At 41.2% G+C, this 23634-nt stretch overlaps 3 protein-coding genes across 7 annotated transcripts; all 3 read right to left on the bottom strand.

The window, feature by feature from the left end:
- Positions 1-388: 388 nt before the first annotated feature.
- On the bottom strand, positions 389-6442 carry LOC148135524 (histone H2B-like). Of its 2 annotated transcripts, XM_087984512.1 has the most exons (2): positions 5469-6442; positions 389-630 (listed from the first exon to the last, which is right to left on the bottom strand). In XM_087984512.1, exons 1-2 carry the CDS (start codon positions 5915-5917, stop codon positions 558-560), a joined length of 522 nt encoding a protein of 173 aa, XP_087840638.1. In that variant the 5' UTR covers positions 5918-6442; the 3' UTR covers positions 389-557. The 2 variants fall into 2 exon arrangements, with proteins under 2 accessions (XP_087840638.1, XP_087840639.1); XM_087984513.1 differs by lacking the exon at positions 389-630 and having other exon boundaries at positions 4973-6063.
- LOC148135525 (histone H2A-like) lies at positions 3641-4423 on the bottom strand. Its single transcript, XM_087984806.1, has one exon. The coding sequence runs from the start codon at positions 4386-4388 to the stop codon at positions 3999-4001; it is 390 nt and encodes a 129-aa protein (XP_087840932.1). The 5' UTR covers positions 4389-4423; the 3' UTR covers positions 3641-3998.
- Positions 6443-6609: 167 nt separating the features above from the next.
- LOC122544666 (uncharacterized) lies at positions 6610-23634 on the bottom strand. 4 transcript variants are annotated; one of them, XM_087984508.1, is made up of 4 exons: positions 23460-23634; positions 22758-22865; positions 16413-16494; positions 6610-9741 (listed from the first exon to the last, which is right to left on the bottom strand). In XM_087984508.1, exon 4 carries the CDS (start codon positions 8491-8493, stop codon positions 7519-7521), a length of 975 nt encoding a protein of 324 aa, XP_087840634.1. In that variant the 5' UTR covers positions 8494-9741; positions 16413-16494; positions 22758-22865; positions 23460-23634; the 3' UTR covers positions 6610-7518. The 4 variants fall into 4 exon arrangements, with proteins under 4 accessions (XP_087840634.1, XP_087840635.1, XP_087840636.1 ...); XM_087984509.1 differs by having other exon boundaries at positions 6610-9520; XM_087984510.1 differs by lacking the exon at positions 16413-16494.

Below are 23634 nucleotides of genomic sequence, written 5' to 3'. Positions count from 1 at the left end.
GTGGGAGGAAACCAGAGCACAGATAGTTGCCCAAGGCTAGAATTGAACCTGGGACCCTAGTGCTGTGAGCCACCATGCCACCCTATGGTGAGCTGTGAAAGAAGATGCATTGTGATTATGTTGAGGAGAAGTCAATGGGCAAAAGCAATATATTGTGGATAAATGTAAGGTTCTTAGTAAGGACAGTCAAAGTTGATAAAAATGAAACTGGAAAAGCACAGCATCAGAGGAGCAGCAAAGTCAATGTTTTATTTGCAAATACAAATAAACCATATATTAGACATAGACAACTGGGGTGAAAGCATCTCTTGAACATTATGCAAATAGTAAGGGCATTCTTGAGAGGGAGATTAGGAAATTAAAGAGGGGGATACCAGATAGTCTTGGCAGATAAGGTTAAGCATAATTCAATGAGATTCTACAAGATCATTCAAAGCAAGTTAACAATGAGGGAGAGAAAGAGAGTAGGGCACCTTAAAGATCAAAGAGGTAGTTGTTGTTGTTGTTGGAGCCTTTTCCCACTGAAAGGGAATGCAAACTCAGCAGACAGGCAGAACTCAGGCAAGTGGAGGTTTATTCATGCAAAACCCAGTAAAAGCAGGGGCAAAGGATTCTCTCCAGAGGCCAGCCCTGAAAGGGAGATCATGACATACTCTGAATTAATGACATAAAGCAGTATTTTTATAAATTTGCTGATAACAATCGCATACAACTTGATCACTTTGATCCTCCCTCATACTTCGTAAACCCAATCGTATAAGACACCAAATCAATGACAGGCATTCCTTTAACAGACCTCAGCTTCCCATGTCCTCATGGCATTGAACAGACACTTTAATCACTCATCCTTGCCATCTTTCTATGCATCCTCTTCATTCACATTCCAAAGTTAATTGCTTGGCTCCTTCAGGCCTCTCAGGTTGGCCTTATCTGTGAGTCAGTTTGAATTCTGTTATTCATTGTATCTCATGTGCTTTCTTTATGAAATTCTGTTTTTCCTCTTATATTTCCCATTGTCCTATTTGTGTTAAAAATACCAAAGACATTTAGTTTTAACTAGTTGCTTTAAGACTTGTAAGAATGCTTTCTGTTCTGGTTAGTTCGGCTTAGGTCTGTTTTCAAAGACTTCCAGCGTAGATACATGGAACCAAAACACTTATGCCTTTGTGTGAAAGTTAGTCAGTTTTCAGACGTACCCTCATTTGCCCTGTACAAAATAGATTACTCACAGCCATTCATGACAATGTACTAAGGGAGACATTTGTCAGCCATTTTGGGTGAGTAGACATGGGCCATTTTGTTACCAGCAGATCCAGTTCACCTCTGCAGTTCTGTTTGAATTTCAGAAGATGCGAGGGGCAAAAAAATGAATTTTCACATTTTTTTTTACTGGGCAGCAGGCAAACACAAGGAAATGAATATTGATGTTTTGAAAAGAGTTCACATTACAGAAGAGGAAATGCTGGAGGTCTTTGAACACAAAGTTGGATAATCCCAGGACATTGTGGTGCCCCTTGTAGAAATATTTGTATCATCTGTAACTATGGTGAGGTGCTGGATGATCAGATATTGGGTAATATTTTGCCATTATTTTAAGAAGGGATGTAAGGAGAAGCCTGGGAAGTATAGACCTTGAGTCTGACTTGTGTGATGGGTACATTGTTGGTGGTGATTCTGAAAGATAAGATTCAAACGTACAGTTTGGGGAGGAGTGGTAGGAGAGGGCAAGGAATAATTAGGAATTGTCAGAATTGTTTTGTAGAAGGAAATTATATTGCCCAAAGTTGATTGAGATTTTTGAGGGAGTATCCAAGAAGATTGAGGGCACTGTGGTAAACATTATTGACTTGAAGTTTGGTAAAGCCTTTTACAAGATTCTGCGTGGTAGACTAAATAGCAAGGTTAGATTACTTGGGATTCAGGTTGAGTGTGCCAACTGAATATAAAATTGGCATAACAGCAGGAGATGGAGAGGAGGTGGACAATTGCTTATTAGACTGGATGCAAGTTACCAATGATGTTCCACCCCAATCGGTGCTGGGTCCACTTTTGTTTGTTTTTTATGTAAACGATTTAAATGAGAATACAGAAGGCATGGTTAGTAATTTTGCAGATGTCATCAAAATTGGTGGTATAGTGGACAGTGAAGGCTATCTCAGATTAGAAACAAATCTTGATTAAATCAGTCAATGGTGTGAGGAATGGCAGATGGATTTATTGAGGCATTGCATATTTATAAAACAAATAAGGGTAGGACTTATACAATTATAAGAAGGGCCTTGAGTAGTGCCATTGAACAGAGAGACCTAGTTGGCCAGCGCATATTTTTGAAGTTTGCTTCACATGTAGTCAATGTGGTGAAGAAAACATCTAGCGTGCTTGCCTTCATTGCTCAGACCTTTTTGAGTACAGGAGTTGGAAGGTCATATTGAGGTTGCATAGGTGTTGATGAGTCCTCTTCTGAATTACTGTATCAAGTTCTGGTCACCCTGTTATCAAAAGTATACTATTGATGTGGTTCTGTTTGCCGAGCTGCGAATTTGTGTTGCAGACGTTTTGCAACACAAATTCCCAGCTCGGTGAACTGAACCACAACAACGAGCACTCGAGCTACAATTCTTCTCACAAACTTTGAGTATACTATTGAGCTGGAAAGAGTTCAGAAAGGATTTACTAGAAGATTCCGTTGTAAGAATAGGCTGGGACTTCTGTTCTCTGGAGCCTAAGATCATGACGGCTAAAGGTAAGGGGAATGGTAGGTATCTTTTTCTATGGTAAGAGACTGCAAGACAATGAGACACATTTTTAAGTTAAAAGGAAAAAGATTTTAAAACAGTACAGATTGTGTGGAATTAACTTTGAAATGGGGTGATGCATATGGACACAGTCACAATGTTGAAAAGATATTTGGATAAGTACATCATTGTTCAGATTTTGGAGGGTTATGGGCCAAGAACAGGCAGGTGGGACTTGTCTAGTTTGAGATTATATTGGGTATGGACTGGTTGGACAGTAGGATCTGTTTCTGTGCTATTTGACTGACCCTTGCAGTGAAGCAACTGTTCTGGTTTGATCTCAGTTCATTTTGAAAGCTTCTAAACGACAGCAGAAAGTCTCATTCAGAGCACTGTGCAATCAAACAACAGTCTCGGTGTAAAATGAATCGGTGGAATTCAAAGATAGGGCACTTCTGTTTGGCAGAGATGGGTATTGCAGATGCTGGAGATTAGAGTGGTGCTTGAAAAGTACAGCAGTTCAGGCAGCATACGAGAAGCAGGAAAATCGATGTTTTGGGCAAAAGCTTTTCCTGCTGCGCTTTTCCAATACCACTCTAATGTTGACTCACTTCTGCTTGCCAGAGATCAAAATCAGGGTCATACCCCACAGGGGCGGGTAGCTCCCGAACTGGTCCAGTATTAAACAGCAACTTGACCAACTGGAAGCAGCTGAAAAATTACTGTTGCCTCCATTATGCTCCCTGTCCATGGCCAGGGAAAGGACCCTACACAGGAACTCATCCGAGAATAAAACACCGAGGGTCAGCGACCACTCATTATAAACTTGCGCACGGCACTGGAGCAATTCAGCTCTTCCCAAATGCTGTTCAAGATAACGTGAAACTGCCTGTGAGCGGGTAGTACAGGGACAGAGTGATTCATTTATAAGATAATAATTAAAGAAACGGGACCACACACATCTACAAGGAATAAAAATAATGTACTCCGAGCGCTGTTAAGATTGCGTTGTATCAATATTCCATGATAAACATTTCACGGTCCTTATGCTACGGCTCAAACGGTAAACGGCCATGAGGAAAGGTTTCATATCAGATCACACACACACAATGACAGTACAGTATCGAATAAGGCAGGGACTGAAACCGATATCAATTAAAGGAAGGTAATTCAATCCGACAGACGGGAGTGTTCAGCTCCTTTCACAGATGCTGTGAGTGGCTCTTAAAAGAGCCTTTGGGTTGACAGATTCAAGAATACTCTTCACTTTTTAGCGGCGCCCCCAGCGGAAGTTTTCTTGGGCAGCAGCACGGCCTGGATATTAGGCAGCACCCCGCCCTGAGCGATGGTCACCCCTCCCAGCAGCTTGTTGAGCTCCTCGTCGTTGCGCACGGCCAGCTGCAGGTGCCTGGGGATGATGCGGGTCTTCTTGTTGTCCCGGGCCGCGTTGCCGGCCAGCTCCAGGATCTCAGCCGTCAGATACTCCAGCACCGCAGCCAGATAGACCGGCGCTCCGGCACCCACACGCTCAGCATAGTTACCCTTTCTCAGGAGCCTGTGAACACGGCCCACCGGGAACTGCAGGCCAGCCCGGGACGACCGAGACTTCGCCTTGGCGCGAGCTTTCCCACCGCCCTTTCCTCTTCCGGACATGGTCACAATCTCACAAGCACTTTCACAGAGAATGCTGCACTCCGCCCACATTGCGGCCTCTTATACCTTCGGGAGGAATGGTGGGGCGGCCATTTCGGATTGGTCCCATTGTCCAGCCCCTCCTAATGTTGTTTCAATTCCCAATCAGATATCTGCCTCATTCCCCAATCCGGAGAGGGCCCGGGGAGGAGGGCGGAAAGTACCGGCGCCAAACCATCAACCGCCTTCTTTCCAATTTGAAAAGTCCGCCAATATGTACCGAAAAGTAGGAAGTTTAAACACAGAAGAATGCACGAATACTGAAGATAATTTACTTCTACATGAAAAGTGGGCCCTTTACATTAACTCTTGACCTCATTCCCTAGCCTACTGGAACCTGTCCATTTCTGAACTTGAATTGGGATTTTCCAAACGCTAAACATAAGCGGACCCCCAAAAAAGGCGCCAAACCCTGCACTCTGCAACTAATCATTTACTTCACATTTCAACAGCATGATACAACATGAGATTACGTTCTCCCGAACAAGCGCATTAATAGTGAACACGATCGTTCGAGAATATTTTAAAGTTACCCTCCCTATTGCACACGATCATAGATCGATAAAAAAAACCTCCACATTTGCTCTGCCACTTCTGCAGCTGTTCTAGTTTTATTTCGGTGCATTTGGCAAGGCTGTTCCCGGACAATACCCGTGCGGAGATTTGGAAATTAAAAATAAATAAAGTAAAATCGGACTCAAAGGGAAACTTTTTTTTGTTTCCCGGCGGGTGCTGGGGGAGCACTTGGTTTGATGGGGATGAAACTCCAGAACTGATCGAATAACAAGGACACATACAATCAGCTGAAAAATGACAGTGACGTTTAACATGTTCTCTCTCCCCAGGCAGGGACTACAGGATACACATGAACGTATCCGAGAATAAGGTGCGGACGGGGTCAGAAATCACTTAATACTTGACCGAACATTTTATCAAACATAAAAATAACGATTCAGCTGTTTCAGGGAAGTTGTGAGTGGCTCTTAAAAGAGCCTTTGGGTTGTGGGTGTGTGTATGCTTCAGTGCAATGCGGTCCCTCACTTGGAGCTGGTGTACTTGGTCACCGCCTTTGTGCCCTCCGACACGGCGTGCTTGGCCAGCTCCCCGGGCAGTAGCAGCCGCACGGCGGTCTGGATCTCCCGGGAGCTGATGGTGCTGCGCTTGTTGTAATGGGCCAGGCGGGAAGCCTCCCCCGCGATGCGCTCGAAAATATCTTTGACGAACGAGTTCATGATGCTCATGGCCTTGGAGGAGATGCCGGTGTCGGGGTGAACCTGCTTCATCACTTTGTAGATGTAGATGGCGTAACTTTCTTTCCTGGACCGCCTCCTCTTCTTGCCGCCCTTCGCTGGCGCCCTCTTCACCACTTTCTTCGCGCCCTTCTTGGCAACTTGACCCTTCTTTTCCTCAGCCATAGCGCCGCTCACTCTCAGATACAGAATAAGGGAAAGCGGACTCGGAGCTCGCTCTTTATAGACTGACGGCGTCATCAATGCTAATGAGGGATTGAGAAATGCCTGGCTGCTGATTGGCTACTTTGTAGGCACGGTAGCTTCTCTCTGATTGGTTAGTTTGGGACTCAATGTGGATCTGTGAAGATCTGCAATAACATCGGAAACACAAACCGAAATTTTCTGAAGGGATCAAATGCCGAGCTCACTCTAAAATGTGAGATTCTAATTGAAAGGCATTCTGCATCTTTAGCTTATAGTTTTCTTTGCTTTTCCATTTTAAAATGACATCACATTTGTTGTCAAGTGAGAAAATGCACTGCAATCTGACAGGGAGTGTGTTTTACTCCTGGAAATAATGGAACTACTCGACAATTGCATTGTGTTGGAGGATAATGGGAGTTAAGGAATGTTCTCTTTTGCTTGTGTTTCTTGCTCTATAGTCTCCGAAAATGAAGGACATCCTACCATCATCTACTCTGTAAACTCTCTTCAATTATCTATTCGCCGATTCTTCTTCAAATCTCCAATGAGTATCAGCCAAAGTATTCATACGTTACTTAGAATATCTGCCAGTGTGTGTATCATTGTCAATTCTACTCTGATTACCTCAACGACTAAATGGAACGGACGTACTGCGACCTGTGCCTTTTGCTTTCTGCTGACAACATGAATTTTACTCTCTGTTCAGCTCCTCAATCAGTGTCAGCAGTGTCCCTGCCAACATTTCAGTTCCTGAAATCTTACATTGCATTACATTAGAATAGATATTATTCGGTGCATTTGTTCCTCGCAGGATGTTTTTTTCATTATAAACTTTGCTAAATGGATTTTCTCTGAATTTTATTTGGTTACAAATCATTTGTGCTCATTCTGAACTGGTCACTTATTTAAGGATTATTTTGAACATAGTACTTATGTGAATTTTAATTGTGACAATCTCATGTTATTTGTTTTATCACTGTGATTCTCTGATTACACTGTGAATAATATTGTGTTCTTCAGAATTTCAGGTTGGTTAAGGATTAGTTTACCTCTCGTTAGTGGCTGTGTAAAACGGGAGTGCGGTTTTTGATCTGCGCATGTGAGCTTTCAGGGGGTGAATGATTATTACTTTCTCACAATCTGTCCTTGTCAGTTTCTGCTATCTCAACATGTGACTGTAGTAATCATCTGTATCTGTCAGTGATTACGTTCGTACAATTATCGCTCAATCCCAAAAGGTCCCTGTTGTGAGAATGTGTAAGTCATTACCATTGCAGTGTCTATCAGTCTTTCCTATGAGTCAGTTTCTGCTCAATGAATACGTCTGTGTAATTATCAGTCTTCCCCTATCAGTTTCTGCTATGTGTCTGTGTGAATGCTTTTATCAGTTTCAACTTTTCAGTTTCGGGTTTAGGGTGTAGGTTTGCTCGCTGAGCTGTAGGTTTGTATCCAGACGTTTCATTACCTGGCTAGGTAACATCATCAGTGGCGACCTCCAAGTGAAGCGAAGCTGTTGTCTCCTGCTTTCTATTTATATCTTTTTCCTGGATGGGGTTCCTGGGGTTTGTGGTGATGTCATTACCTGATCGTTTTCTGAGGGGTTGATAGATGGCATCTAGATCTATGTGCTTGTTTATGATGTTGTGGTTGGAGTGCTAGGCCTCTAGGAATTCTCTGGCGTGTCTTTGCTTAGCCTGTCCCAGGATAGATGTGTTGTCCCAGTCGAAATGGTGTTTTTTTTCATCCATGTGTAGGGCTATGAGGGAGAGGAGGTCGTGTCTTTTTGTGGCTAGCTGGTGTTCATGTATCCTGGTGGCTAACTTTCTTCCTGTTTGTCCTACGTAGTGTTTGTGGCAGTCCTTGCATGGAATTTTATAGATGACGTTGGTCTTGTCCATGGGTTGTACTGGGTCTTTTAAGTTTGTTAGTTTTTGTTTGAGAGTGTTGGTGGGTTTGTGTGCTACTAGGATTCCGAGGGGTCTCAGTAGTCTGGCTGTCATTTCTAAAACTTCTTTGATATATGGTAAGGTGGTTAGGGTTTCTGGCTGTGTTTTGTCTGCTTGTTGTGGTTTGTTCTTGAGGAATCTGCGCACTGTGTTTTTTGAGTATCCTTTCTTCTTGAATACTTCGTATAAGTGGGTCTCCTCTGTTTTTCGAAGTTTGTCTGTGCTGCAGTGTGTGGTGGCTCGTTGGAATAGTGTTCTGATACAGCTTCGTTTCTGTGTGTTGGGATGGTTGCTGGTGTAGTTGAGTATTTGGTCAGTGTTTGTCGGTTTTCTGTATACACAGGTTTGTAATACTCCGTTGTCCTTTCTTTCTACTATGACGTCCAGGAATGCGCGTTTGTTGTCAGTTTCTTCTTCCTTGGTGAACTTTATGCCTGTGAGGGTGTTGTTGATGATGTTAAATGTCTCTTCTATCTTGTTTCGTTTTGTGATGACAAAAGTGTCATTACGTAGCGAACCCAGATTTTTGGTTTGATGATTGGTAGGGCTGTTTGTTCTAGCCTTTGCATTACCGCTTCTGCTATGAATCCTGATAGCGGAGATCCCATGGGTGTGCCGTTTTTGTTTGTAGACTATGTTGTTGAAAGTGAAGTGGGTGGTGAGGCACAGGTCCACTAGCTTCATGATGTTTTCGTTGTGATTGATGGTTTGTTGGTGTATGTGTGATGGTCTGTTCTAAAAGTGTGGCGAGTGTTTCCTTTGCGAGGTCGATGTCAGTTTCTGCATTGTAAATATGGTCATTAACCTTCACCTGATGTTTTCTGGTTTGTGAATATAAGAGTTTGGTTATCCATCTGTATCAGTCAGCTTCTGCTTTGTGAATTCCTGAATTTGGCTTAATCTGTTCCTGAATGTTTCTCTGACGCGAATATGGCAATGTAGTTATCTATCTGTACCAATCTGTTTCTATTATGTGAATATGAGGGCAGTTATCAGTTAGAATGATTGTGTGGCTTTAAAAAGGTGTATTTTATCCTGTCCACAGTAGTTAACATATAACACAATAAAGAAGGAATTGGAAAATCTTAACTCTGTTGGATTACTTAATAGAATAATGGATACAGTAACTCTTCCGAGTTAACTGTTCCAGTGCATATCCCATAAACATTCTTGGCAAAAGACAAATTCAATAAAATAGATAGTCAAGCATCCAACTCCAGTAGCAGAAGGAGAAGGAGAATCTGCAGCTTCTGACTGTAACTGAGAAGAGGAAACTAGCTTTCCTGTCTTCAGGATGCAACAGTTTTGCTGAAAGCCAAAACTAAAAATGTTGTTCTGTGAGAGCTTGACCACACTAACTCAGGCTGCCTCTGTTGTTCCAACTATAAAAAAGCCTCAAACTGTTTACTCTCACGGCTCTGGTAGACTTCTCGACACTTCTGCCATAAAACCTCTCTTCAACAAGAAAGAAAGGACATAATAAACATCTTAAAGCCACAATACCATCAAACCTTCCACCCCTCTTAAAAAGAATCCATCAATATACAGAGATGGCCTAATTTTTACACTATTAGTAAACAATACATATACATTTTATTGACTTGAAGCATGGAAATACTCACTGCGACAGTCCACTTTTTCCTGCTAAGAAATGCTTCCATCGTTTTTCATCAACGTCGTGACGGCACCTTGGCAATGAGGTTCTGTCATCCTGCCATGTATGTAATTTGCAAATTGAATGGCTGCAATAATAAGCTTCATCTAAACAGTCTGTAAGTTTTGTTCTTAAATTTCTCCAAAAACAATCAACGCAAGGTGTCCTTCTCAAACATGAAGTATTTCTGTTGATGAGTCTTCAGCTTTCTGTAAAGATGCCCAATAGGCCTCAAACTGTTTGCTCTAGTGGCTCGGTGTCTCTGCCTTAAAATTGCTCTTCAAGAACAAAAGGACAAAATAAACCTCTTCAAACCACAATATCATCACACAGTGTCCATCTCTCACTTCCTGCATTGTGAATATGACAATTCATTTATTGACCTGTACCTGTCCATTCTTGCCAAATGAACATGTAAATGTTGTCATTAATTGTCCTTGTCAGTTATTGCAATTCAAGTGTGTGACTGTCATTATAAATCTACCCCCTCAGTTTCTGCTGTGTGAATGTGAGTTTAGTTATCAATCTGCATCTGTCAATTTCTGCGAGGTGTAAAAGTGTGAATGTCAATATATGGCTGTCAGATTTTGTTCTGTGAATAGTTATCAAAGTGTATCTGTCAGTTCATGTTCTGTGAAATGGGAGTGTAATCAAAGGAAGGACAGAAAGGGAGGCAAGAGAGGAGGGGGAGTGGCATTTTTGATAAGGGATAGCATTTCAGCAGTGCTGAGGGAGGATATTTCTGGAAATACATCCAGGGAAGTTATTTGGGTGGAACTGAGAAATATGAAAGGGATGATCACCTTATTGGGATTGTATTATAGGCCATCTAATAGTCAGAGGGAAATTGAGAAACAAACTTGTAAGGAGATGTCAGCTATCTGTAAGAATCTATGCTCTAGTGGTTATGGTAGGGGATTTTAACTTTCCAAACATAGACTGGGACTGCCATAGTGTTAAGGGTTTAGATGGAGAGGAATTTGTGAAGTGTGTACAAGAAAATTTTCGGATTCAGTACATGATGTACCTACTAGAGAAGGTGCAAAGCTTGACCTACTCTTGGGAAATAAGGCAGGTGACTGAGTTGTCACTGAGAGAGAACTTTGGGGCCAGCGACCATAATTCCATTAGGTTTGAAATAGTGATGGAAAAGGATAGACCAGATCTAAAAGTTGAAGTTCTAAATTGGAGAAAGGCCAATTTTGATTGTATCAGGCAAGTACTTTCAAAAGCTGATTGGAGGCAGATGTTTGCAGGTCAAGGGAGAGCTGGAAAATGGGAAGCCTTCAGAAATGAGATAATGAGAGTCCAGAGAAAGAATATTCCTGTTAGGGTGAAAGGAAAGGCGGATAGGTATAGGGGATGCTGGATGACAAAAGAAATCGAGGGCTTGGTTAAGAAAAAGAAGGAAGCATATGTAAGGTAACACAGGATAGATCAAGAGAATCCTTAGAGGTAAAAACAATGACTGCAGATGCTGGAAACCAGATTCTGCATTAGTGGTGCTGGAAGAGCACAGCAGTTCAGGCAGCATCCGAGGAGCTTCGAAATCAACGTTTCAGGCAAAAGCCCTTCATCCAGCACCACTAATCCAGAACCAAGTGAATCCTTAGAAGAGTATAAAGGCAGTAGGAGTATACTTATGAGGGAAATCAGGAGGGCAAACAGAGGACATGAGATAGCCTTGGGAAATAGGAGTAAGGAGAATCCAAAGGGTTTTTACAAATACATTAAGGACAAAAGGGTAACTAGGCAGAGAATAGGGCCCCTCAAAGATCTGCAAGGCAGCTTTTGTGTAGAGCCGCAGAAAATGAGGGAGGATACAAAATGAGTATTTTGCATCAATATTTACTGTGGAAAAGGACATGGAAGATATAGAATGTAGGGAAATAGATGGTGACATCTTGAAAAATGTCCACATTACAGAGGAGGAAGTGCTGAATATCTTGAAATGCATAAAGGTGGATAAATACCCAGGACCTGATCAGGTGTACCCTAGAACTCTGTGGGAAGCTAGAAAAGTGATTGCTGGGCCTCTTGCTGAGATATTTGTATAATTGATAGTCACAGGTAAGGTGCCGGAAGACTGGAGGTTGGCTAACGTGGTGCCACTGTTTAAGAAGGGTGGTAATGACAAGCCAGGGAAGTATAGACCAGTGAGCCTGATGTTGGTGGTGGGCAAGTTGTTGAAGGAAATCCTGAGGGACAGAGGTACATGTATTTGGAGAGACAAGGACTGATTAGGGATAGTCAACGTGGCTTTTTTTGTGTTGGAAATCATGTCTAACAAACTTGATTGAGTTTTTTGAATAAGTAACAAAGAGGATTGATGAGGGCAGAGCGGTAGATGTGATCTATATGGACTTCAGTAAGGCATTCGACAAGATTCCCCATGGGAGATTGGTTAGCAAAGTTAGATCTCACAGAATTCTGGATTAATGGTGCTGGAAGAGCACAGCAGTTCAGGCAGCATCCAAGGAGCTTCGAAATCGACATTTCAGACAAAACCCCTTCATCAGGAATAAAAATCTCACGGAATACAGGGAGAACTAGTCGTGTGGATACAGAACTGGCTCAAAGGTAGAAGACAGAGGGTGTTGGTGGAGAGTTGTTTTTCAGACTGGAGGCCTGTGACCAGTGGAGTTCCACAAGGATCGGTGCTGGGTCCACTACTTTTTGTCATTTACATAAATGATTTGGATGTCAGCATAAGAGGTACAGTTAGTAAGTTTGCAGATGACCCCAAAATTGGAGGTGTAGGGGACAGTGAAGAATGTTACCTCAGATTACAACAGGATCTTGACCAGATGGGCCAATGGGCTGAGAAGTGGCATGTGGCATTTAATTCAGATAAATGGGAGGTACTGCATTTTGGGAAAGCAAATCTTATACACTTAATGGTAAGGGCCAATAGAGTGTTGCTGAACCAAGAAACCTTGGAGTGCAGGTTCATATCTCCTTGAAAGTGGAGTCGCAGGTAGATAGGATAGTGAAGAAGGCGTTTGGTATGCTCTCTTTTATTGGTCAGAGTATTGAGTATGGGAGTTGGGAGGTCATGTTGCAGCTGCACTGGACATTGGTTAGGCCATTGCTAGAATATTGTGTGCAATTGTGGTCTCCTTTCTATCGGAAAGATATTGTGAATCTTGAAAGGGTTCAGAAAAGATTTACAAGGATGTTGCCAGGGTTGGAGAATTTGAGCTATAGGGAGAAGCTGAACAGGCTGGGGCTGTTTTCCCTGGAGCATCAGAGGTTGACGGGTGACCTTATAGAGGTTTACAAAATCATGAGGGGCATGGATAAGTTTTTTAGATTAGAGATTACTTACAGTGTGGAAACAGGCCCTTCGGCCCAACAAGTCCACACCGACCCGTCGAAGCGCGAACCTACCCATTCCCCTACATTTACCCCTTTACCTAACACTACGGGCAACTTAGCATGGCCAATTCACCTGATCTGCACATCTTTGGACTGTGGGAGGAAACCGGAGCACTCGGAGGAAACCCACGCAGACACGGGGAGAATGTGCAAACTCCACACAGTCAGTCGCCTGAGTCGGGAATTGAACCCGGATCTCTGGCGCTGTGAGACAGCAATGCTAACCACTGTGCCACCGTGCTGCCCACTGTTATGTAGACAAAGTTTTTTTCCCTGGGGCCGGAGTCCAGAACTAGAGGGCCTAGGTTTAGGGTGAGAGGGGAAAGATATAAAAAAGACCTAAGGGGCGACTTTTTCACATAGAGGGTGGTATGTGTATGGAATGAGCAGCCAGAGGAAGTGGTGGTGGCTGATACAATTGCAACATTTAAAAGGCATTTGGATGGGTATATAAATAGGAAGGGTTTGGAGGGATATGGGCCGGGTGCTGGCAGGTGGGTTGGGATATCTGGTCGGCATGGATGGGTTCTGACTGAAGGGTCTGTTTCCATGCTGTACATCTCTATGACTCTAATTTGCTCCTGTCAGTTTCTGCATTGTGAACATGAGAGTGCACTTGTTAATCTTTCTAGGACAGTTCCTATTGTGTAAAAGTGAATGTGTGTTTACCAATCTGTCCATGTCAATTTCTGACATCTGAATGTAATTTTAGTTATCGTTATGTACCTGTCAGATTTTCTTTTATCTCTGCGAATGAAAGTGTCACCTTCGGTCTCTACCTGACAGTAGTTGAGTCTGATTATTGATCTAAAATATCAGTTTCTAACTGGATGAAAATTTGAGCACAATTATTCATCAGTGTCTGATACTTTCTGATATCTGAATATGGAAGTGTAGTTGTCAAACCTTTCTTTTGTTATGTGCAATGAAAATAAGAGTCTGTGTGTCACTTTCTGTCACGTGAACATCTGAGTGTCATGAATCTATCCATGTCACTGCCTGCAAGGTGGAGGAGATGTGTGTGTTTTTGTGTGTGTAGGTAACTGCCCTGTCAATTGTGTGTTGTCATCAATGTCATTTTGCCTGTCTCTGCAATGCCAACGAGTGAACAAAGGAATCAATGTTTGCTGGTCAGTTTCTGTTTGTCAAAGGGACGTAACTCTCTGACAGCTACTAATATTCTCTGTGGGGATGTGATTCGTTTTGGGATACTTGTTATGAGGGTGATTTTGAGAAAGTCCATAGCCTTCAAACTTGACTTTAAACATTTAGACTAAAATGTAATGCTGCATTATAGGACACATTTACTGCACTAGAAAATAGACAGCCAGGAAGACTCAGAAAAAGGTGGGAACTTCAAGATAGGGACACCTGAGCTCACCAAGTAATAACAGGATGCTGTAAGACAATTAAGAACATTTGTCTTAGCATTGGTGAATCTGTGTGAACAGGACACCAAGTGATAACATTCACAGCCGTTCCTTTGAAAAATTAATGACAGTGTTTGATATTTTTTTAGATTTACTTACAGTGTGGAAACAGGCCCTTTGGCCCAACAAGTCCACACCAACCCGCCAAAGCGCAACCCACCCAGACCCGTTCCCCTACATTTACCCTTGCTCCTAACACTATGGGTAATTTAGCATGGTCAATTCACCTAACCTGCACATTTTTGGACTGTGGGAGGAAACCAGAGCACCCAGAGGAAACCCATGCAGACACGGGGAGAATGTGCAAACTCCACAGTCAGTCGCCTGAGGCGGGAATTGAACCCGGGTCTCTGGCGCTGTGAAGCAGCAGTGCTAACCACTGTGCTGCCCATGATTCTGACCCTGAAATGAAACTCGGTACGATCAAAAGCTTTGTAATTAACAATTAGATGCTGCCAACTTTAATGGATTCTTCTTACCTCTTGCAAGTGGGGCAGACACAAAGAAAAAAAAAACTTTGCTGACTTGAGAGTTCGAAAGGACACGACAAAGAGAGATGATTTTAGTGCTGAGGCTGTTGGTGCCAGTAGAAAATTAACACTTTGTGCTTATCTGCTATGGATTGATTTTAATTGCATTTTGGGACTTTATGATGATATTGAGTAGCCAATATCAGTTATTAAATACAAACTCTGTAAAAGATAATATTGATGAAGCCCTAACTTACTTGCTGATCTTGCAGACCACTCCACAGACCGCCCCACTGTCAATTCTAACTAGTCAGATCTTATGTCTTATTTGAATTTGAATCACAATCGTGAAAAGAAGGCATGTTTAACTTGAGATTAATTAATCATTTTAGATACAACCTTGCAGTAACATTTCAGCCTCAGGTACAGAATGATTCTGTGTTCAAGATAAAAAGCAGGAATCTGCTCCCAGCTTAAAATTATTCTAAACCTAACAATAGACAATAGGTGCAGGAGTAGGCCATTCTGCCCTTCGAGCCTGCACCACCATTCAATATGATCATGGCTAATCATCCTTAATCAGTATCCTGTTCCTGCCTTATCTCCATAACCCTCGATTCCACTATCCTTGAGAGCTCTATCCAACTCTTTTTTAAATGAATCCAGAGACTGGGCCTCCACTGCCCTCTGGGTCAGAGCATTCCACACAGCCACCTCTCTCTGGGTGAAGATGTTTCTCCTCATCTCTGTCCTAAATGGTCTAACATTGAAGAGACTCTGACACAATCTGTCAGGAAGCCATTTTATGATCAAAAGTTTGCCCTCCTTGTTAAGAAGCCATTTCGTAAAACAATTGTATTAGATATGTGAGCTGTGCAAGGTTACCTTATGGACTCTCCAATTACTCGGACTGGTATACTTTTATGATAGGAGCTTATCTCGCTAGCAGGCTGGGTGTGTTTTTCCCAACTGATGAGTGGCTTAGGGCCTATAAGAGTGAGTAGTCAAGCGTACACAGACCTGTCAATTGTCTTTTCTTCCTTACAAATTATTGTCTTTCACTGTTATCTGTCTAATTAAGGACATGCAATGTTTTCGTAAATTTTTGTATAACGGAGGCCACTTTGTATCAGTACGTCAGAGTAGCCTGCTGGGGCATTTGAAGAGCTGGTACCCTACTCTCCTAGGTTATTAGAACCTGGTTAGTTTAGCTTATAGGTATCAGTGTTATATTGTAACAGCGATGCTATTCGTGAATAAAGGGGACAACTAAAATTAAACTAATCTGTCTGTAAGAGTTTTTTATTCCAGACTTCCAAAGAGTACGATCTCCAGGACGAACCAAAAGAGAGAGGCTTTATACCTGAGTCCACAAGGGATTCCCTGGCCCATCTCAAATCTGTACTTTAACAATTTGAGGCAGATTTGTTTCAGTTCTTCAATGTATATTCTGGACAAGAATTCAGACTTTCCAGTTTGAAAATTGTGCAAATGTCAATGAGCTGTGAATGGTGACATTTGTTCAAACTGGAGTCATGTGCATTTGTGAGAGAAAAAAAAAACAAACATATTTTCTCTGTTGTTTGAACATCTCTCACTCTCAAAGTGAGCTCAATCCAATCTGCTCTGACTGTGGAAAGGATGTTCATTGCTCTGACAACGGTAACATACCTGCTGTATGTTAGAAGCAGCTGATTACATTTGGCTTCGTACCGAGGGAATATTACATTGTCTTGGCCCTTCCAGTATTTGCCTGGAGGAAGACAGAACAGAAATCTCTCTAAATCACAATCAGCCAAGTTTGACCATCTTTAACTGATCTTTAACTGTTAATAATCATTAGGATATTGTTTTTAAAGACAGGAATCCAAACAGAACTACATGTCTGATTCTACTCTTGCTCCATGTCTGGTGACGTTTCTTTTTGTTAATTCAATACCAATTGAATGAGGTCCAGAAACTAACCAATAACTGTACAGCTCCATGAATGGGGCTATCCAATGCAAGCAGGGCTGGGAATCAGTTTTGTTTTTGAACTATTCATGTCAATTCCTACTTTGTCAATGACAACCACACTCTCACACTTTGCCCTTCTAAGTCATTCTGAAATTACTTTTGTATTCACATAGCAGTGACTCACAGGGACAGATTAACATAGAACTATAGATACATTGAAATGACATTGCACATAAGAGGTCCATTTGACCTATCTGTCCATTCCAACCCAAAGACACCAGATGGCCATTCTAATTCCACCTTTCTGCACCCAGGCCATAACCCTGCAGCTGAGAGCACTGTCCATTTGTGCAACCTGAATGTATTTCTCAATTTGTTCATGTCAGTCTCTGTTTCATAAATAGATTTACGTATCCATCAATTTGTACTGGTCAGTTTCTTCTGTATGAATATTTGAATGGAGTTATCCATCTCTACTTGTAAATATCAAAGTACAGCTATTAATATGTATTTGTCAGTCTCCACAATGTGAATGTGTGAGTTTATTGACCAGCCTATTCCTGTCAGTTTTTGCTCTGTTAATCTGAGAATGTCAGTAATAACCTGTCCCGGTGAGGTTGTGGTTTGTTAATAGGTGAATGCATTTATCAACATATACCAATCAGTTTCCATCAATGTGTGTTATCAATTTGTGCCTGTCAGATTCTGCTGTGTGAATATGACTGTCATTTTCAGTCTCTACCTGTCAGTTTTGTGAAATGAGCAAGTGATTGTTAATCAATGTATTGCTGTCAGTTGTTGCAATGAGAATGTGTGACTGTAGTTATAAATCTGGCCATGTCACTTTCTGCTATGTCCATGCACGTGTGTATTTATCAATCTGTACTGAACAGTTTCTGCTCTGTATCTGTGGCTTATTTATCAATCTATTGCTGTCTGTCTTTGCAATGTCAAAGTGAATTGATCAACCTTTCCTCGTTAGTTTCTGTTCTCTGAATCTGAATGTTTAGTTATTAATCTTTAACTGTCACTTTTGGATTTGTGAATGTGTAAATGCATTAATCATTCTGTATCTGTCATATTCTGCTTTGAGTTTTTCTGAGAGTTTAGTTTTGATCTGTCCTTGTCAGAATGTATGTGCATCTGTAAATGTAGTTACCAATCCATACCTGTCAGTTTTTCTGGCTGAATATGTGTGTGAAATTGTCAGTCTAACCTGACCAATTCTGCTGTGTGAATATGAGAAATTCGGAAGCAGCTCTTTCTGTTAGTCTCTGCAATGTGAATATGTGAGTGTATTTATCAATATTTCCCTGTCAGTTTCTGCTTGGTGAGACAGTGTCGGGATCAATACACTATGCCCTATGAATATTTGAGTGTCTTTATCAAATTATACTTGTCAGAAAATTTTCTCTGCATATACGGAAGTTTAGCAGTCAGTTTCATCAATGTGAATATGTGAGCACAGGTTTGAATCTAAGCCTATCTGTTTCTGCCAAGTCAATATGTGAGTCATATTGAGACAGAGTTTTCAATCTCTACCTATCAGATTCTGTGTGAAATTGAGTGTACTTATCAAACCGTATCTGAGAGTTTATGTTAAGTGAAAGTGGAAGTGTTGTTAACAAATTGTAACCGTGATTTTCTGGTATGTGACTAGAAGAGTGTAATCTGTCCCTGTCAGTGTCTCCTCCATATATCCAAGGAAGTAATTAAACTATTCCTGCCAGTTTTTGCTATGTGAATGAGAGTGTACATATCAACCAATATCTGTCAGTATGAGCTATGAGAATGAGAGTGTTGCTATCAGTCTGTACCTTTCAGTTCCTGTTATTTCAACATGTGAGTTTAGTTATCAATCTGTACCAGTCAGTTTCTTTTTGGTGAATATGTGAGTGCATATATCAACCATTCCTTGTCAATATCTGTGTTGTGAATATGTGAATGAGGTTATCAATTTGTAAACCTGTCAGTTTCAACTATGTGCATATGGAAATACCTGTCAGATTCTCTTCTGTGAATATGGTGCAGTTATCAATCTGTCTTTGCTTTGTGAACATCCAAATATAGTCATCAATATGGACATATCAGTTTCCACTATGTGAATGTGTATGTGTATTTCCCAACCTCCCTGTGAGTTTCTGCTGTCTGTATGTGAGAGTGGTGATATGAACATTTAGCTGGAAGTTTCTGGTTTGGTAATGTCCAAATGCCTTTATCAAAATGTATGTCAGTTTCTGTAATGTAAATGTGTGAGTCCAGTTATCAATTTATGACTGTAACAGTCTGCCCTGTGAATATGTAAGTGGTGGTTATCATCTGTACCTGTTAGTTTCTGCTTCATAAATGAATGAGGGTAGTTGTCCACCTGTTCCTGTCAGTTTGTGCTGTGAATGTGTCAGTGTAGTTAACAGTCTGCATCTGTCAATTTCTACAAGGTGAATGAGAGAGTGTAGTTCCCAATATGGACCTGAGAGATTCTAATCAGATATTTTTGAGTATCGTTATCAAACTGTACATGACAATGTGTTTTTCCCTCTGTGATCATGAAATTGTAGTTATAAATCTTTACCTGTTTGGTTATGCTATGGGAAAGATCTTGTCAGTTTCCGGTATGTGAGTGTAGTTAGCCATCTGTGCCTGTCAGTGTCTGCTATCTGAATGTATGAGTGCAAGTATCAATCTGTGTCCCAGTTTCTGCTATGTCAATTGACGAGTTTAGTTTTTGATCTGTACCTAACAGTTTCAGATATGTGAATATATGAATGGAGTAATTAATATGTCTCTAAATGTTTCTGCTTGCAAAAATGCAAATATATTCATTAAATCATACCTGTCATTTTCTGTAATGTGAATATGAAAATGTAGTTATCAATCTGTAACTGTCATGTTCTGTTCTGTGAATATACGAGTGTTGTGATCAATTTGCACCAGTTAGTTTCTGCGGTGTGAATATTCTTGTATAATGTGGCACATTATACGACACAGTGGCTCAGTTGCCTCACAGCACCAGGAACCTGGATTCGATTTCAGCCTCGGGCGACTGTCTATGTGGAGTTTGCACATTCTACCCGTGTCTGTGTGAGTTTCCTTTGAGTGCCCCGGTTTCCTCCCACAGTCCAAAGAAGAGGTTAGGTGAATTGGCCATGCTAAATTGCCCATAGTGTTCAGGGATGAATGGGTTCGGTGCATTAGTCAGGGGTAAATGTAGAGTGATAAGGGAGTGGTTCTGGTTGTGATAATCTTCAGAGGGTCGGTGTGGACTTGCCAGGCTGAAGGTCCTGTTTCAAAACTGTATGGATTCTAATTCTAACTAAAAGACTCTCCCTGAAAGTCTCGGCTAGATGAGTTATTAAATATAAATTGATTAGTTATTAATCTCTCCCCATCAGTTTCTGATTTGATAATGTATGAATGCACTTATCAATCTGAATCTGCCATTCTTTGTAATATAAATGTGTGAGTACAGTTATTGTTCTATGCCTGGAGACATAAGAGTGGAGGCTAGGAAACTTGGGGAAATAAATATTGATATCTTGAAAACAGCCCACATGCCAACAGACGGGGTGCTAGAGATGTTAAAAAAAAATGTTGTTTCAAACTCTCGGACCTGATTGAGTATATCCTATGATAGCGTAGGAAGCTATATTGATAATTTGACTAAATTATATTGTTTTCTTACTTTTTAAAAAATATCTCATAGGGAAGGTCAATCTATCTCTTATCAGTTATTGCAATATGAATGTGTGACTGTGGTTATCAAATCTATATCTGTCAGTTTCTGTGTGAATATAAGAGTGCAGTTATCAATCTCAGTTTCTGCAATGTGAATGAGAGTATAATTATCAGTCTCTCGCTGTCAGCTTCTCCTACATCTATGTGATTTTAGTTATTGAGCTGAACCTCTGTTAATTTCTGTCATATGAATGTGTGAGTGTCATCATCAATCTGTCCCAGTCAGTTTCTGCAATGTGAATGGGTGAGAGTAGATATCAAGCTGTAACTGTTTCTGCCATGTGAATATGGGATGAATGTTAGAGTGTAGTTGTCATTTTTGCTTGTCAAACTGAGTATTGTTATTGATCTATACTTGTCAAATTCTGCTGTGTGAAACTGTCAGATTAGTTATCAAAAATTTACTTGTCAGTTTATGCAATATGAAACTGAGTGTTATTGTTGATCTGTTCCTGTCAGTTTCTGCTTCGTGGATATGATACATTTGGTATCAAACTTTCTCCGTGAATGTCAGAGTGTATTTACTAATTTGTTCTTATCAGTTTTAGCTCTGTGTATTTGAGTGTGCAGTTATTAATCTGTAACTCTCAGTGTCTGCCATGTGAATGTGTGAGTGCATTTATCAATCTTACCCTATCAGCTTCTGTATTGTGAATATGTGAATGTGCTTACCAATTTGTACCTGCCAGTTCTGATATGTAAATATCGTTCTCAATTTCTCCTTGTCAATTTCTGCTATATGTGTTACAGCGTGCAGTTAGCAATCTGTACATGCACTTTTCTACAATGTGAACATCAGAATATATTTACCAATCTGACTGCTCTGTCAATGTAAGTACAGTCATCAAACTGTACATGCCAGATACTGCTTTGTGACTCTGAATTTAGATATTAATCTATGCCTGTCAATTTCAGCTATGTGAATGTGTGAGTGCACTTATCGATCTGTACCTGTCAGTTTCTGCTTAGTGCATTTGCTTTGTGTCATGGATTGTGTAATGCAAAATTAAAGGGTTTTCCAACTCCTGTAGTGCAAACTCGAACTGGGAAGAATGATACCATGGGCTGTTCTTCAGGATGTCATCAGTTTTTCCTAGATACTTTTGTGAATAATGCTGAGAAATGGATAGGCGTTACATTCCTTTGTTAGTGTTGAAAGGAGAGGGGAACGAACAAATAAAGTGTATTGTAGCCGACTGACCACAATGTTCCTGCTACAGGAAAGAGAATTGGCTAGTTCACTTCATTATTCTATTGTGAGTATTACGTAATCCTGTTCTGTGGAGTGATGGTGCAAGCCATTAGCAGTACTCTCCTGATGCTCTGTGGTGGCGATGAGGAAAGTGAAAAGACTTGTATTTTTGTCATACAGTGGAAAAGATTTAAATCATTCAGGCAAATTTATTGAACATGGTTGAACTCTTCCTGCAAAAAGAATGAGAATTTTCAAATTACAAGATTTGAATAAATTCTTTGTTGAATTAAAGGGTGATTATTTGATTATATTGTTAAATTGATGATATGACACTATTTTCTTGCTTTTTTTGTAATATTTCACAGGGTGGGACATTTGGGATTCTTTGTAGATGATTAAAGTGAATTTGGAGACCGAGTTACACATTTTTTAATAAAAATAAATTAATACTGGGCAGTGTGAAAATTTAATTTCTATCCCTGCAAGGTGAATATGTTGAGAATGATGTTGAGACCAAGGTGGGGTTGACAGCTCCTCTGCTGCCATGACACACTCATTGAAATGGAATGCTGGTTGAATGGGATTAGTTGCTTGTTTTTGTGTAAACATTTGTATATATTCATTTCTGTTTCCTACAGAGTAAATGTGTGTACATCGCTGTTAGTCTCTGTATCTTGTGTGTTGATATGGGGAGTGTATTGGGGACTCAGTCTGAATCAGTCAGGACCTTTGCGTACATGTGTGTTTGTGTGTGCTCAGTAATTATTCACTACTTGTCACATATGGCTGCTGAAACTATATAAAAGCATGATATAATTGCTTATCTGGTTTGTGACATTTAAAATGCCCTTTTAAAATGTCAACTTGACTTAGACACTAACTGCCTACTTTAGGCAACCAGTCAGCTTTAAACATGCTGTGAATGTTCATGGCCTATGAATCATATTAATTGAAACCGGGAAGATGTCTATGGAGAATACAGAGAAAAAAAGAAACTTGTCTTTCCGCAGTTGAGTCTGACTGTTTGCTTGTTTGGATATATCCCTGGAAATTGAGCTCAAACTAAGTCTGATCCAATCTGCTCCGTACCTGTGGAAAGGATATTCTCTGCTTTGGCAGTGGTAACATACCTGCTGTTTGTTAGAAGCAGCTGGTCTCACTTGGCGTTATACTGAGGAAATATGACATTGTCTTCGTCAGACAAATATTTGCTTGGCAGAAGACAGAAGACTTTTCAGCTGTAAATCAACATAAGCCAAGTTAAGCAAGATTAAACTGATCAGTGTGACAGTCAGTTAATAATCAGGTTTCGATTACACTCTTTCCCTCAGTTGCTCCCGGTCTCCGTTTCTTTTATTTGCAACTTTGTGACAATTGGGTAAGATCCAGAACTAACATCTGTTCACCTCCATGAATGGGGATTCCTGAAGCAGCTGCAATGCTGACATATATCAATAGCAAGCTGACGATACATTAAATATTGAAGGAAAGAACAAGAGACGCTATGTCTAATGTTTTACTCGAAACTTCAAATCTGTTCACTCCAATACGTGTCCTTAATAGGATTGTCACAAAATCGTCGTCGTGCTTCCATTATTCACTGTCCGATATCAACAGACAGCGTGAAACAGAATTCCCATCAGTGTTTAGGGGATTAATAACCACAAGAATGTCCCACAGCAGCTTCTTCCCGCTCTGCCTCTCTCAGCAGGCCCACACACAGCCCGAGAAAGGCCTCTCTCTTCCCCCCAGCCCGCTCACTCCAAGTTCCGGGACCAGTTCCTGCTCCGCTCGGCCTCTTACAAACAGCTCCCGGTTCTCCCTGAACTCACCCCGAATCAATCCCGGTCTCGGAGCCCCCTCTGTGTCCCAGGCTCCCATCCCGATGTGCTGCTGGAAGGAGCCTGCTGTTCCCTCGCTTCCCTGGGCGCTGATCTCTCCATTGCGGTCTGTTTCAAACAAACCTCTTGCACTCACTGAGTAAATGCTCCTCAATGGCAGCGCTGG

This window comes from Chiloscyllium plagiosum, unplaced genomic scaffold (assembly GCF_037043375.1).
Source record: "Chiloscyllium plagiosum isolate Xiang-an unplaced genomic scaffold, Cpla_swu_hap1 HiC_scaffold_49, whole genome shotgun sequence".
Taxonomy (NCBI): Eukaryota; Metazoa; Chordata; class Chondrichthyes; order Orectolobiformes; family Hemiscylliidae; genus Chiloscyllium; species Chiloscyllium plagiosum.
This window is presented reverse-complemented; position numbering and strand designations above follow the sequence as displayed.